The 13,459-nt window shown below is 42.7% G+C and overlaps 1 protein-coding gene across 1 annotated transcript in view; it reads right to left on the reverse strand.

Annotated features, from left to right (window-relative positions):
• Positions 1-11,002: 11,002 nt before the first annotated feature.
• Positions 11,003-13,459, reverse strand: part of kcnk9 (potassium channel, subfamily K, member 9) — a gene marked incomplete at both ends in the record, with an annotated part of 37,870 nt that continues 35,413 nt past the window's right edge. Inside the window, one exon of the mRNA XM_079232137.1 lies at positions 11,003-11,886. Within this exon, the coding sequence (XP_079088263.1) occupies positions 11,003-11,886 (884 nt within the window). The remainder of the gene's footprint in view (positions 11,887-13,459) is intronic.

The following is a 13,459-nucleotide window of genomic DNA, read 5'->3' on the forward strand; positions in this document are numbered from 1 at the left end:
CACACCGTCGAGCGGGTGTTCACCTCTCCCACCTTCCGCCGGCTGCCGATTCAGAGTGCATCTTGCAGATTGCTGACTGCAATCCTCTTGATGGCTTTTCCTGATAGCACTTCCACGCTCCCAGGGGGCCGCGGGATGCTCTTTGATGCCTTTTCTAGCGTGCGGCTGGACTCTCGGGGCCCTCTCCGCCGGGCGCTGCCCTTTGCCTTGGACACCTTGGGCCAGCTTGCCTTTATCTGCAGATAATCCCCCTGTTGAGGTGTTTGAATTGCACTGATCCTCCTCTGGGCGTTGTGCTCTCCTCAGCCTCGGCCGCTGCCTCCCCTCTTCCAGCAGTGGGGTGCTGTGGTTTTTGCGCGCCACCTCTGCGCCCCGTGCGGCTTGAGCTTTGACTCTCCGGGAAAGCAAAGGAGGGGCCGGCATGCAGCGCAGAGGAGCCGGGGTACCTCGACACACCACATCCTCCAGGTGCTTGCCTCCATGCCGCTCTATGGGCACGGAGCGTGTCGGCCTTGGAGATGTGTGCTGCTGTTGGACTTTGAGTGGCTCAGTAGAAGCAGGAGGGCAACCTGCAGCTTTTACCAGTCTCTGTCTCACGCAGGATTTCAATTTCCCCGTAGCCGGCGGCTCAGTCGCCACCTCATCCAGCTTACAGGACGCCGGTTTGGCCTCTTGCTGGATAAACATAAGTTTTCGCCTCTGAGCCTCCCTCACCTCCTCTGGCAGCTCCAGTGGCGCGAGCTTCGGGGGCCGTCTGAGCGGCCGGCTCTCGGCCTCCCGGTGTGAGTCAGGCCCGGCCGACAATCCCTCCTGGGTCGGCGAGCTCGCCGTAAGCCGACCCACCGTCTCCTTCCCATGTGCTGCTGACAGACGGAGGCCAGGTGTTTTTGAATTGCGGCCATTTTTAGCCGCCAGTCTGAAGTTTTGACCATTCAGATGCAACGTGGTATTTTTAACTTGGATGGTCAACATTTCTTCTCGCCGGAGAGCCCCCTGAACAAAAGAGACGTCATATTAATATCACTGAAACCATAATGTGGGCTTTGCTTCTACCTAGAAGTCTTTGTTTACCACATGATGGCAAAGCATAATGCAACTTACCTGATGTAACAAGTGCAGCACTCTTAGGAAGATGAGTCATTTCAATACCACTTCCTGACGGGACATATTCTAAGAATTGTACCAGTGCCAGCTAAGGAAAAATCCCTTAAGCTGCTTTGTTTTTTTTAATAGCTTAATAGCTCCTCTTTTTGAATAACTGCAGAGCATAGCCAGAGTCTGATGCAATTGAAATTAGTAAATCATAGGTTTCCTACTTTGCCGTTATATTCATTAATATGTTATAATTAAATGATTATTTCTCTACAAATAGACATCAAGTCTTTCGATGTAAATGTTGATCCAACACCAACTTGTCTCTCATCTTTTTGTCATACTACACAGGTTTTAGCACTTCAGTCCGTCAAAGGATTCAAACTAAAGAATATGAGAAGGGGAAAATATTTTTTAGATTACACCTTTTACAACTAAAGACTGTGATGAAGGGTTGGAGAGAGATGTGACTGTAATTCTGATTAAAGGGTCACAACAAAGAAGTTTGGGGGCCAATGTTCTCTAGAAGGTACACAAGTGGTTAAACACCAGAGCGCTGCTTGTTATGAGCGAGCTGAAAAGACAAAACAAGGTATGCAGACACAACTGGGAACCACTTGCTCTTTTTTGTTTGAATAAGTTGTAAATTACGTATCAACCAGTACTGAAGTCATTAGTTACAACTTTTTCTACAGTAACCCTTGTTAGGAAGTCATGCAAAAACATGTTTTAAGACACTTTGACTTTCTTTAATGCCAAACTAAAGATTCCACAATACTCCAATTGACCAGCAGTACCTTACATACCAGTAACTCATATTTACCACTCGATAAATACAGAAATGAAAAAACAAAACCAAGCACAAGTCATATTGTGCTTGTATTGTCTCATAATACATTCAACAAGGTTGTTGTTTGCACACTGTTCCCTCACTTTCACTGCATGCCACTCAGACTAACACCAGCCGGGTCCATTGGCAGTGACAAACATGTCAAAGTAGATCACTAGGTCTTCGGTATACTCACAGGTTTGGCAGACATCTCTCGCTCAAACTCTTATTGAGTTGTATTTTTCAGCGAAGGTGAAGGATGTTGTCGCTGTCCGTGTGCTTGTTTGCTTTGTGCCACCTGAGCACACGGCAGTGACGCTGCAGTTGGAAAAGGTTTTAGCCGCCTTAATGTAATTAAGCAGATTTGGGTCACAGGTCAGCACAAGCGATCTCTAATTATCTCCGGCTTAGCGGCAGCCAGCGTGCACACTCACGGCAAGGCCGGTTCGCTTTCATCGTCCACACTGCAACTTTATAATGACATGAACTAACGGGAAAGTTGCTCCTCAGGTGATGATGAAGAAGTCAAATGGAGCAGGTTTTTTTTTTTTTTGCATTTCACTCTCCACTAGATGGGGCCACAGACCTCTTTTGCATATTAGCGTCAACTGTGGAGGTTGTGGCCTCATCATCATTATGTGGAGAACACAGCTGTCAAGGAGCTGGTGGACATCAGCAGAACACATCCTTCTCATCAAATATTTATAAGAAAAAAAAAAAATACACTATCTTATCACAAACTGGGGGTTTTCAACTTGAGGCTCGGAAACCCTCAAGCGTCCAAAGAAAGATTTCACAGAATTGTGCTCCACAAAACAATGGATATTTTCCTAATTCTTTCTTTTTTTATACAAGCAAAATACTGAATACATTTACTTTTTCAGGCCGATACAAATCCTTCATATTCCTTTCGGCTGTTCACACACTTACGCCATAATCTGTTATGCAGGGTCACAAGAAAACATTTACAATTGATTGATGTTATAGATGCCTGGGATTTTCTCCTGGCACCAAATCACCTGTGTTGACATCACACATTCAAATCTTATCTTATCTTAATCATATTGCCCTCCAAAAACCAGCCACATGAAGGTGATATAAATATAAGTACAAGTGTTACAGATGGATTTGTAACCTTTGGAGAGACTGAATAGTGGATAAAGGTCAGAGAGATGTCCTTAGTATTATTGTCAGCATTCACATGGAGTTAAACTTTGATCGAATTCTCTTCAGCAGACAGGCTAGATAAGACAATGATGTGGCGTGTATCGCCTGCAGGAATATCTGCAGATCTTAATCACTTCAAGAGAGCAGTTTATTTTCAAATTTGGCTCCATCGCTTCTATTCTTTTTTATATTTAGAGGCAGACTGTGGCAGAGTTTTCCTCCGATGGATGAAACTCGTATTAGCGGGCAGTTGTGCCTCCTACAGTGGATCCATTTTTCATCAGGCAGACAGACTCAATCATCGTTGAAAATCTCCTCCTCTCCGTTGTCTCATTCTCTCGCCTCAGGCCCGGAGGAAAAGGGAAAAAAAAAGCAGCTTGTCAGCTGCTGCTTATTGCGAAGCTGCATCATATCATTGGTGTGGTAGGAGATGGACTCGCTGCAGAGCAACTTGGCTACACTTACATGATCATTTAAGATGCAAAATTACAGGCTTGACGCCAAGAGATGGCCTTTACGCCCCGCTGCCATGTTCTCATTGTGTCGCCCTCTGCGTTGCCTGACGTTCACGGCTGACATGTAATTACAGCGGTGTGGGAAGAGATAAAAAGGGATGTTGCCTGCTCGTTCTCCCACCTACTGAACATCCAGCTGCACCGCACGAGCCACATGGGGAGAAGAAGGCGTCGACTGGACTGCAGAGATCTTTTATCAGTCAAATGTTGCCAGAATTCACAATACGAAACATTTTTATACCATAATGTTGCTCTCACATGGGGTTTTGTCTGGGCTTTTATTAACTAACTAATGTATGCACGGCCCCAGCTGGAGAAACTGACGGCGCATAAAGAGTGAGAAACCACAGGACTTTCAGCGAGGAGGCTGCTCTTTATGTCCTGCTTGAAACCAAGTCAATGTTGACTTATTTTATGAGTTGTGTTGCGCAACGTCCGTACTGAACCAACAGCAGTTACGTAACAGCATACTTATTTAACGTAATTGCGAGAGCACCAGATTACACACCTGATTGAAAATGGACTTTTCTTGAACCTTACCAAGTAGTTTTTTTTGCAGAGGAAAAGGCTAAAAAAAATGTTAGTGCACCTGCGTTGGAAGTTTATTTTGAAAAGACGCGCTGTTCCTGACTGACGCTAGAGGGGTATTTAGAGCAGTATATTTCAAAGAGTTGTGCCACTTTATTTCTTCCATTGTTTTTCGGAGGTATTTCTACAAATGCTAGATGAGCCCGCTTCGGTTTAGGCAACGAAATCCCTGAGGTTAGGCTTAGGAAAAACATCACTGGGCAAAAAACAAATAAGTCAACTAAGTAAAACGTAAACAACGTAATATAAGTACTGAAGACACAATATGTCACAATAACTGAACCACACGTTGGGACCAGATGCCGGGTTTACCACCAGTCTGCTGGTTTAAAGTGTTGTTTGTTTCTCCAACACCCTGGGAATGAGAGCAGGCCACAGACCAAGCATCAATATTTGAGTGGTTGGGAGTGAGAATGTGTTGATAATGATATGTCTGTTCAGTATAAAGCAGCAAGTTAGCTTAGCATACTACACTGAAAATGGTGGGAAACAGCTAGCCTGGCTCTGTCTGAGGCAAGGTAGCGTCTATTATGTGTTATTAAGTGAACTCTAAAGGTGTTGGTAAGCGGATCTTGTTCACTTTGGACAGAGCCATTGCTAGCTGTTTCCCCTTGGTTCCAGTCTTTATCCTACGCTAGGCTAACCGACTACTGGGAGTTGCTTCATATTTACCGTACAGACATGTGCAGTCTCGAGTAAGTAAGCATATTTCCCAAAGGGTCAAATGATTCCCTTTACTTGGAGACTTGTAAAAAGAAAGTAAAAGTGAAACAAGAAAAAGCAGAGGTAATGTGATTAGTTTTATAGGATTAATTAAGGATTATCTCTTTTTTCTCTTGCAGCTCATATTGTTGCACTCTCATCCGATCATTTTCTGAAAGTCTGAATATTTTAGATCGAGACTATTCCCTTTAGCTCAGTGTTTCTTTGTATTTATCAGCAGATACTCTTGCAGGCCAGACTCCTCTCATTTGAACTGATAGAAGGCCACACTTCTCTAGACCTTGACTTCAAAAAGGTGTGATATTGAGAATAATATTAGTTTTAGCTTTCTAAGTGAACTCATCAATTCTTAATGAACGAGTGAGTTAAAAAGTTGATCTTGAATCAGTTTAAATTTTAAAAAATTGTCCTGAGGCACATTTACAAATCATTGAAACTGTTGATCTAATAAATATACAATGCCATCACTCTTTTTTTTAAACAGTTTTAAACCCCGTGTGCGAATTAAACTTCTCAGTCGAGCCGTTGGAGATGTTAGGCAGTTAGAACAAGACAGAGGGTTTCAGAAGGAGGCTCATCATTTTTATTCAAGTGTGTTATGGCTTCACTCAGGCTGTGTAACCGAGTGAGTCATCCACACCAAATCATGCACACACGCACCAAAAAAAAAAAAAGGAAAACATACAAATGTAAAATGTTATGTAAAATGTTCATTTCACTCTGCACAATTCTCAACAATCTCTTCTCCGTGTGGCGAAAAGAGAAGCGACCCACACTGGAGTGTACTGTACAGACATCAGTTTCAAAATTGTGACAGAAGACGTCGGTGGGTTCAAACATGACCGCAAAACCACATGGATGGGATATAATCTCCTGTAAGGAATATGGTACATGGTATTATTTGTTCATCAGACCTACAGAAGAAACTATTGCAAAGGATATTTCACAAATTGAAGTTATGGAACACAGCCTTTTCTATTATATGGTATTACACAGTTTGTAGTGCAATTCGTGTCTCTTCGTCCCTGTTGGGAAAAAACATGGCACTGTTGACAGAGAAATGGCCTCCTTGTACTGCCACATGCAGTAAATGACGCCTGGAAGCCAAGCACAGCTACGTACGGAAAATGCCAGGGGGGAAAAAAACAAACCAATAACCGTCAGGAATCAATTCACCTTTGTGTTGTTTGATGCCACGTGGCGGGGAAACGCTCGAGAAAGCAAAACGCTGCAGAGAGAGAGACGTGTGGCTGTTTCTCCGTGCCATCTGTGTTATAGAGCAACATTCAGTCGAGGACCATCAATATGATGATGGCAGACAAATCTGAGTAATATGCACGCGCTTGGGAGGGGTGTGAAAAACGATCTGACTGGCAGCTCATGAAAAGCAAATGAGTTCATTTGTTTGCTGCTTCCTTTCAGAAAAAGAAGGGAAAAAAAGATCCATTATGGCTGATACATTCCCCAAAATGCTGCATGGAAAAGTTTGGCTGTGAACTGAATGGAAGGTAGACGTCAGCGACACTTATTATAGGTAGATATGTGCTCAACCCTATCAGTATTGGAAACATATAAAGGATAATTCCAGTGTATTACAAATCTTATTTTTGCACGTTTGCCATCATTCGTAACCGTTATGATAACATTATATTCACCAAAATAAAAGCTGAGATCTGGGAACAACTGCCAGGTGTTAACAAGAGAATAGTTTAGCCAGAATGTATAAAGCATGTTTATGGAGGTAAAGACAAACAGATAAACTCACTGTATGCCACCGCTCAATGCTAAACAGCCGGCAGATAGAGTTAGCGACTAGCTAGTGACCGCTAAGCTAACGAGCTACGTTGTTTGGGGGGAATTGGAAACAAAGCTGAAAGGAAACTTAATATTGGGCTGACATGTATTATGTCCTCAGATGCATGACTCCTAAATACATTTTAAACGCAAACTCTATCAGGTGATAATATGTTAGCTATGTGTGATTAGCTTGTTTTGCTGCACCCAAATGACTGAAAAAGTGTCAATGCAGCTTAAAAAAGAGCATTTCTTCGAGACAATTTTCAATCAGGTGTGAGATCAACTCAGAATTAACTACAGTGCCGGCTTTCACCTCGATATTAGAACATGTCAGTCAGAGCAACAATGTTGTTGCTTCATCTGTTTGAAATTGCTGTGGTTAAACGGACAATATTTAGTTAGTTTTTTTTTAATATTTCGGGGATTCTTTTGAGTGAATATTGCTAGCATTAACTTCAAACCTGTGTAACCATCTGCTCGCTTGTGTCTCTTCTGCCATCTGGCTTCTTTTTTTTTGCCACGTTGTGGCATTCCCAAAATCTCAGCAATCATCTCTGTCAGTACAACATCACTGCCTGATTATTACTGATAGGAGTGTTGGTCCAACAGAACAACAACAACAATTTGCGGTATGCTGGAATTATCTTTTAAGCTGCTTGCGGATGATTATGTCTTTTTGAAGAGTGGTTCAGTCTGATTTGGCGCTGGGTGTGTACGTGGTTATAGAAGGTATAGGCGTAAGATCCACCAGGTTCTCACTCACAACTCGTCACATTTACAGTAGATTATTGGCCAGGACCGCCTTTAAAAAGGACGCCTTATTAAACAGAACGTTTCAATGTGCAGGGACGTCCGACAGACTTCAACACGTGGTTCATTAAAGTGGTGAATTCACGCGCACACATGGGGCCACTGACTGGCAGGTGACATGTTGGGAGTGAGGACGAGTTGGTAAGATTATAAATTGATTTTCATCTCCTCATATGAACTTGTTTGCCAGAAAGATCTGTCTATAAATTAACCACTTCTCACTTCAGACCTCCATAACCTTCCGTTTAGGTTTGCTAAAGCACAAACAGACCCACCACATTTAAATGTGCCCACGTCAACAGAAACACTGACTGCTGTTTCTTCAAGGCACGTATGCTAATGTGTAAAAATACATATGCATCTCAGCCGTGAAAAGGCATTTTTTATTCCAAAGGTTGCTATAAACATTTTGTACAGGATATTCAGATAAGCCGGTATAGTTCCAATAATGAAACAATGATTTTCGGGCTTATCTACGGACTTCACGCCTGGTTATGTTCGTCACGACTGAATAGGATCCATGGCGTTTCACCATTTACCCGAACAGAGTGGCATTTACCTTGTGAGGCACGCTCAGCTGCCCAGGAAATTAATATAAGCCTGTTAAACACAAGGCAGCAAAGAATACTGATGGCAACGCTTCTTGAAAGTCAAGGTCCAGAAATGTGGTGTTTGGTGTTGTTTGGTGTGTTTCCAGAAATATTGGTTGATTTTTTAAGGATATAACTTGCTGAGGGAATAGCTCCCAGCCCTGTGTAACTTAAAAAAAGCTCTCCTGTACTCCATTCTTTACAAATAATTGATATTTAAATATACATTTACAGCTTAAAAGGCCTTTAGAAATCATGTGTAGCGCTTTAATCCTGCCTAATTTAAGAGCTCAGTTATAGTGAATATTTTGTCTTTGACAGCAAGCATAATTTGTGACAGAGAAGGAGCATTGGGCTTAAAAAAAAGGCATATAATCCAAAAGAAATATCAAGAATTGGCCAAATATTTCCCAGCCCTGTCACAAATTATGCCGTTTTTTATACAAACTGACTCCTGGTGTTCACATCTGCATCAGACGCAGCAGAGGCCTCAGTGAGATGATGCATCTCAGTCGCATTTCTCAGAAAATTCCTACTATTTGGGAATGAGGATTCGATATGTACACTGTTGGCCGTTTCACTTGCACTTCCGGGATTGTGTTTGTTATAGGCTAAACCAACAAAACAAAAAACGGTGATTCATTCAAACCTGAGAACAAAACATTATTGTACAGTTTGTTTGAATGAAAAATGATTCAGTAAATAAAGTGTATCCCTTTAAGAACTGCTGGACTTTGGCAAAAGAAACAGCTCGTATTATAAATCATTCTTCAGACTATTTGCCATTAAAATACTATATAAGTTATTGTGAAATGATTTCCCAATTCATCATACAAAGTTCATGCATTTATCAGACCTTTCAAACATAAAGAAATCTTCCCTTATCCCTTTATCTTCTTCTGATATTTTACAGAAAGTGAGAGGATCATACTGATGTTATTAAGTATTTTTCTGATCTGTAATCTTGAGCTGTCCCCTCACATTAACTTATACTCTCTATTTCTGCTTGTGTCCGTGCTGATGGGTTTCTCATGTTGTGTGTTTCCCTAATGGCTCCAAAGTGCATCAAAACCTCCAGAGCCATCAGTTTAGATATGCATGCTTTTCCATCACTGTGTGACCAGTTCTGCTTCTTAGTGCTGCAGGGTTCACCAGCAGACCCAGGGTCAGCTGCTACGGGCATGCATTGTGTATACTATTCAGGACTTTGGAGCACAATCATGCATGTCCTTTGATTACAAATTACACTGCTTATGAATTCAGCTGGAGTCACTTAATTGCACTTTGGTAACTGCAGGTTAAAACCTGCTGATCTTCTTACACTGGCTTAAATCATCACTTCATTAATTTGAGTCGTTTGAGAATTTTCCAAGAACCTGCACATTCGCTCTCCTCGACCCGACTCATCGGCTCCGACTACATTTCCCATAATGCTTCTCAAAAAGATCTTGACAAATGGTTGCAGCCAATCAACAGTGAATATGTGGAGCTACCTGGCCATCGAGTTGGTGGAGAGGGTCACTGATCATATGATTTAAAGGGGCGCTCCACCATTTTTACACATGGAGGAGTATGATGAGGCCTATACTCAGTTGATTTATGTGTGTGGCTATGGAGGAAGCTTTTTTTAAGGTTTGAATCAATAACCATGATGATGTCATTATTGATGTCATCAGGTTTATCTCATCCTGAGCTTGAAACTTAAAATATTTAAATGAAAAACCTCCGTTGCAAACTGGAGGTGTGGGGTTTCAATGTAGGTTTCAAGGTTTTTAAAGGTCGATCATTATAAGCGACTAAAAGTCTAAATATTTCAGCATCCACTGCTTCTGTTTTTTTAAATCTACCTCTCGTGTCCCCAAACTTTGTGGAATACTAACTCGCTGAATGACCCTTTTGTTGTGTATCTTTTTCTGCATTGCATTCTGGTCTATTATTAAGAGACTGACTGTAAATGAAGAAGCTGGTCTCTCTGCCTCTTTTACGATGGAGTTACCCCTTATGGGTGCTAAGCTTTGTTGCAAAAGTATCAATGCAAAGAGGAGTGCACTTATGATAACTGATATTCAATATGAATGTAATGTGCTGTGAAGTGAAGTGAGGATGGTGGGGTTTTCCTTCAGGTCAGTTTGACATCTAATTACGAAAAAAAGGCCGTCGGTGAAATTAAAGCTTGTGTGGCCGGATCTGATTCCTGATGAGGGCACATATTAATAACAGCAGCATGATCCTCTGAATTCAAGACAAACGGACACCTTCATTTGGCTGTTCTCTAAACAGACTAATAATGAATGTCACAAAACCATGGCACACTCAGTAAATGACATCTAATGCACATGCTAATATTGGCAACAATATTTTGGCTTGATGCATGGTGAAACCATTTAAATACATGATTGCTTATAGAAAACAATACCTGATGCTTTAAGTCATTTTTAAAATCTCTGTCTGCAGTGAGGCAATGGGATATTACATAACTTCAAGTTAATAAGGTGAAACAAGCTAACTCCCTTTTGAAAAATAGCATTTCCCCAAGTGTGCATCATTTGGTATGCAACCAAAGTTAATATATCAATTTTGTACTGTAAATCTGAAATAAGGAAGGTCTTGTCATTTGTGTTTGTATATGGAGCAATCTCTTGAGAAAATAGACATCCATGCTTCATGCTCTGCATCCCATTGTGTCCACGCTGTTCTGCACAGTGTTCTTCATCTGTTCCCCAAGAATACTTTTTATATTACACACAACCAAAACGGGGAGGAAAAAAAAGTGCTGAAATAAGATTTGGAAAGGAGCAGCATTGGAAATGTTTGACCTTGTGTATAAAACATGAAACCTCATTTGTCCTCTCAGTGTGTGTGTGTGTGTGTGTGTGTGTGTGTGTTAGGGTTTAAATGGATTTCCTTCTCCTCATGAGCTGGTGATTGTCTGTGAAGCTGTGGAGGCCCGGAGACACCGAGCTGATGGGCGAAGGGAAAAAGCTGTTTTTCAAGGTGCTGGGCGAGATCTCCTCGATCCTGTAGGAAACCGAGTGAAAGTACTGATTGGGATTCAGCTGCGAGCTGAATGAGTTCTGTTGGGAGAAGGCACAGCCGAGGCCTCCCATCCCTCCCCCGGAGCTGCCGAAGTCATGCGAGTGGTAGTGCATACAGGAGCAGACCGACTGCAAATCGGTCACCTCCGGTCGGTACGGCTCACGCCGCCGCCGGCCCCGCTGCAGCGACTCGTCCTGGATGTGGATGATCATGCTGTTCCGGTTGCCGGCGAGCGAGGCGCGTTCCTCGGCGTCCCGCCGCTCGTCCTCGCTGTTCATAGTCAGGAACCGGAGAACCACCAGGTTGAGGAAGGCCCCGATGACCGTCAGGCCCACCAGGATATACATGAAGCTAAAGGCCACGTACAGGGGCTTCTTCTGGAGGGCCCTGTTCTTTTGAAGGGCCACAAAGTCCCCAAAGCCTATAGTTGTTAATGTGATGAAGCAGTAATAGTAAGACTGGAAGAAGCTCCAGTCCTCGTAATGGGAAAAGGCGGCGGCTCCGATGCACAGCGTGCCGATGCAGGAGAAGAACCCCACCGTCACCATGTTCTCCATGGAGACGTCGGTGATGCTCATGCCGCAGCACTTCTTGATGCGCTTCAGGAGGTACTTGACAAAAGTGTTCATCCTCTCGCCCAGACTTTGGAACATGACAAGAGTCAAAGGGATTCCCAGGACGGCATAAAACATGCAAAAGGCCTTCCCTGCATCGGTCCCCGGCGCTGCATGCCCGTAGCCTGGGAAGAGAGCAGACAGACAGCAGAGGTTAGTGAAGCAGGAAGATATCTACCCGCTACTCCAAAAGCCCCGGATCAGCTTTTGTGTACAAACATGACCAAGCAAGAAATCTTCCAAAGAGTCTTCGAGCGCTGCCAAAAAAGGGGTATTGGATGGGTGCATGCCACAGAAATGTGTCCGCTCATTAATCTAATTTTGGGCTCAAAGAGTATGGCGGGCGGGAGCGTCCAATTAGTCAGAAGTTTCCGGTGAGGTAGAAGAGTTTGGAGGAGGGATCGGAGAGGAGTCACGGCCGAGCCAATGAAGCTTTTAGCTTAATTAAACTTTATCTTTAGACCACAAACTGCTGACTCACGGACAAACAGACGTTTTGAGAACAAACCTGTGGGGCTAACTATAGGATTCATACTTTAGATTTCATTTTGAAATGCAATACAAACGATTTGATGTGCTTTGCGGGAGATTACCGTATGAATGAAGCCAACTGCTCCTCTACCACAGCCCATAACTGTGAGTATTAAACATCAAAATCATGGCCAAGAAACACCCACCATCAGTTGGAGCGTGTGTGACTTCAACAACTGCCTTCCGAATGGAAACATTATATTGTTGGTGTGTGGCATTTTTTGTATGTATTTATTTATTCTAGATACGTCCTGAGCAAGTTCTGAGTTTTTGCACTCTCAAATATTGATTCTGTGTTTTCCCATATGGCTCCCCACCCACTCGAGCATGTGTTTAGTTATGCACTTTAGAAAGAGGACTCTAGCAATCGTATTTGTCCGAGCAACAAGGCTGCGTATACGTCTGTGTGTTATCAGCCTGAGGTTTTATCAGTGCAATTTAAAGATACGCTCGATACCAATAATGAAAGAAGAAATTCCGTATCAAGATTTGAAAGGTAGATTTAAACATTTGACATGTATTTGTTTGATCATGAATGTTATCAGTTTATTTTCTTTGCTTTTTGCTTTGCTTTTCTCTTGCCAGCCTCTTTTCCAAGTCAGCTGTTTTCAGCAAACAAGCTCTGATAAACCTTCTGTATGCTTCCTGTTCAGCACGGCTGCCGCGTTAGTGACTCGCTGCTGAACATAGTGCAGCATTCAGCAGCTTAAGAGACAGATACCTCCCTCTGGACTCGGTAGAGAGCGTTAGCTCATTTCCAGTTAGCTCTGAATGCTAACTTGAATCGGGATGAAATAATTCAATTGTGGTGCTCTTCTAGACTTTCGCAATGTTACTGGAACGAATTTATCAAACACTGATAGTGAACTAAGTTATTTTGCAGAGGATGTGATGCTCGAAATAAGATATCTAATGTTTTACACGAGGAACAGTAGCGACGCAGTAGGCGATGGCGAGACGATGATGTATTGGTACTTTTTTTTAAGAGATTAAAAAACATCTCCCTCAAAAATAAATCTCGTGAATTATTATTATCGTGACAGATCTTATTGTGAACATCTTCGAGATTGTTTTATCGCCCATCACGCAACTGAAGTTGGGTCACTTTTTGGCAACAGAACAAACTCCATTTGCTGATCCGTGAGACGGGGTTGAAATCTCCAGAAA

This window comes from Taurulus bubalis (genome assembly GCF_910589615.1).
Source record: "Taurulus bubalis genome assembly, chromosome: 16".
Lineage (NCBI taxonomy): Eukaryota > Metazoa > Chordata > Actinopteri > Perciformes > Cottidae > Taurulus > Taurulus bubalis.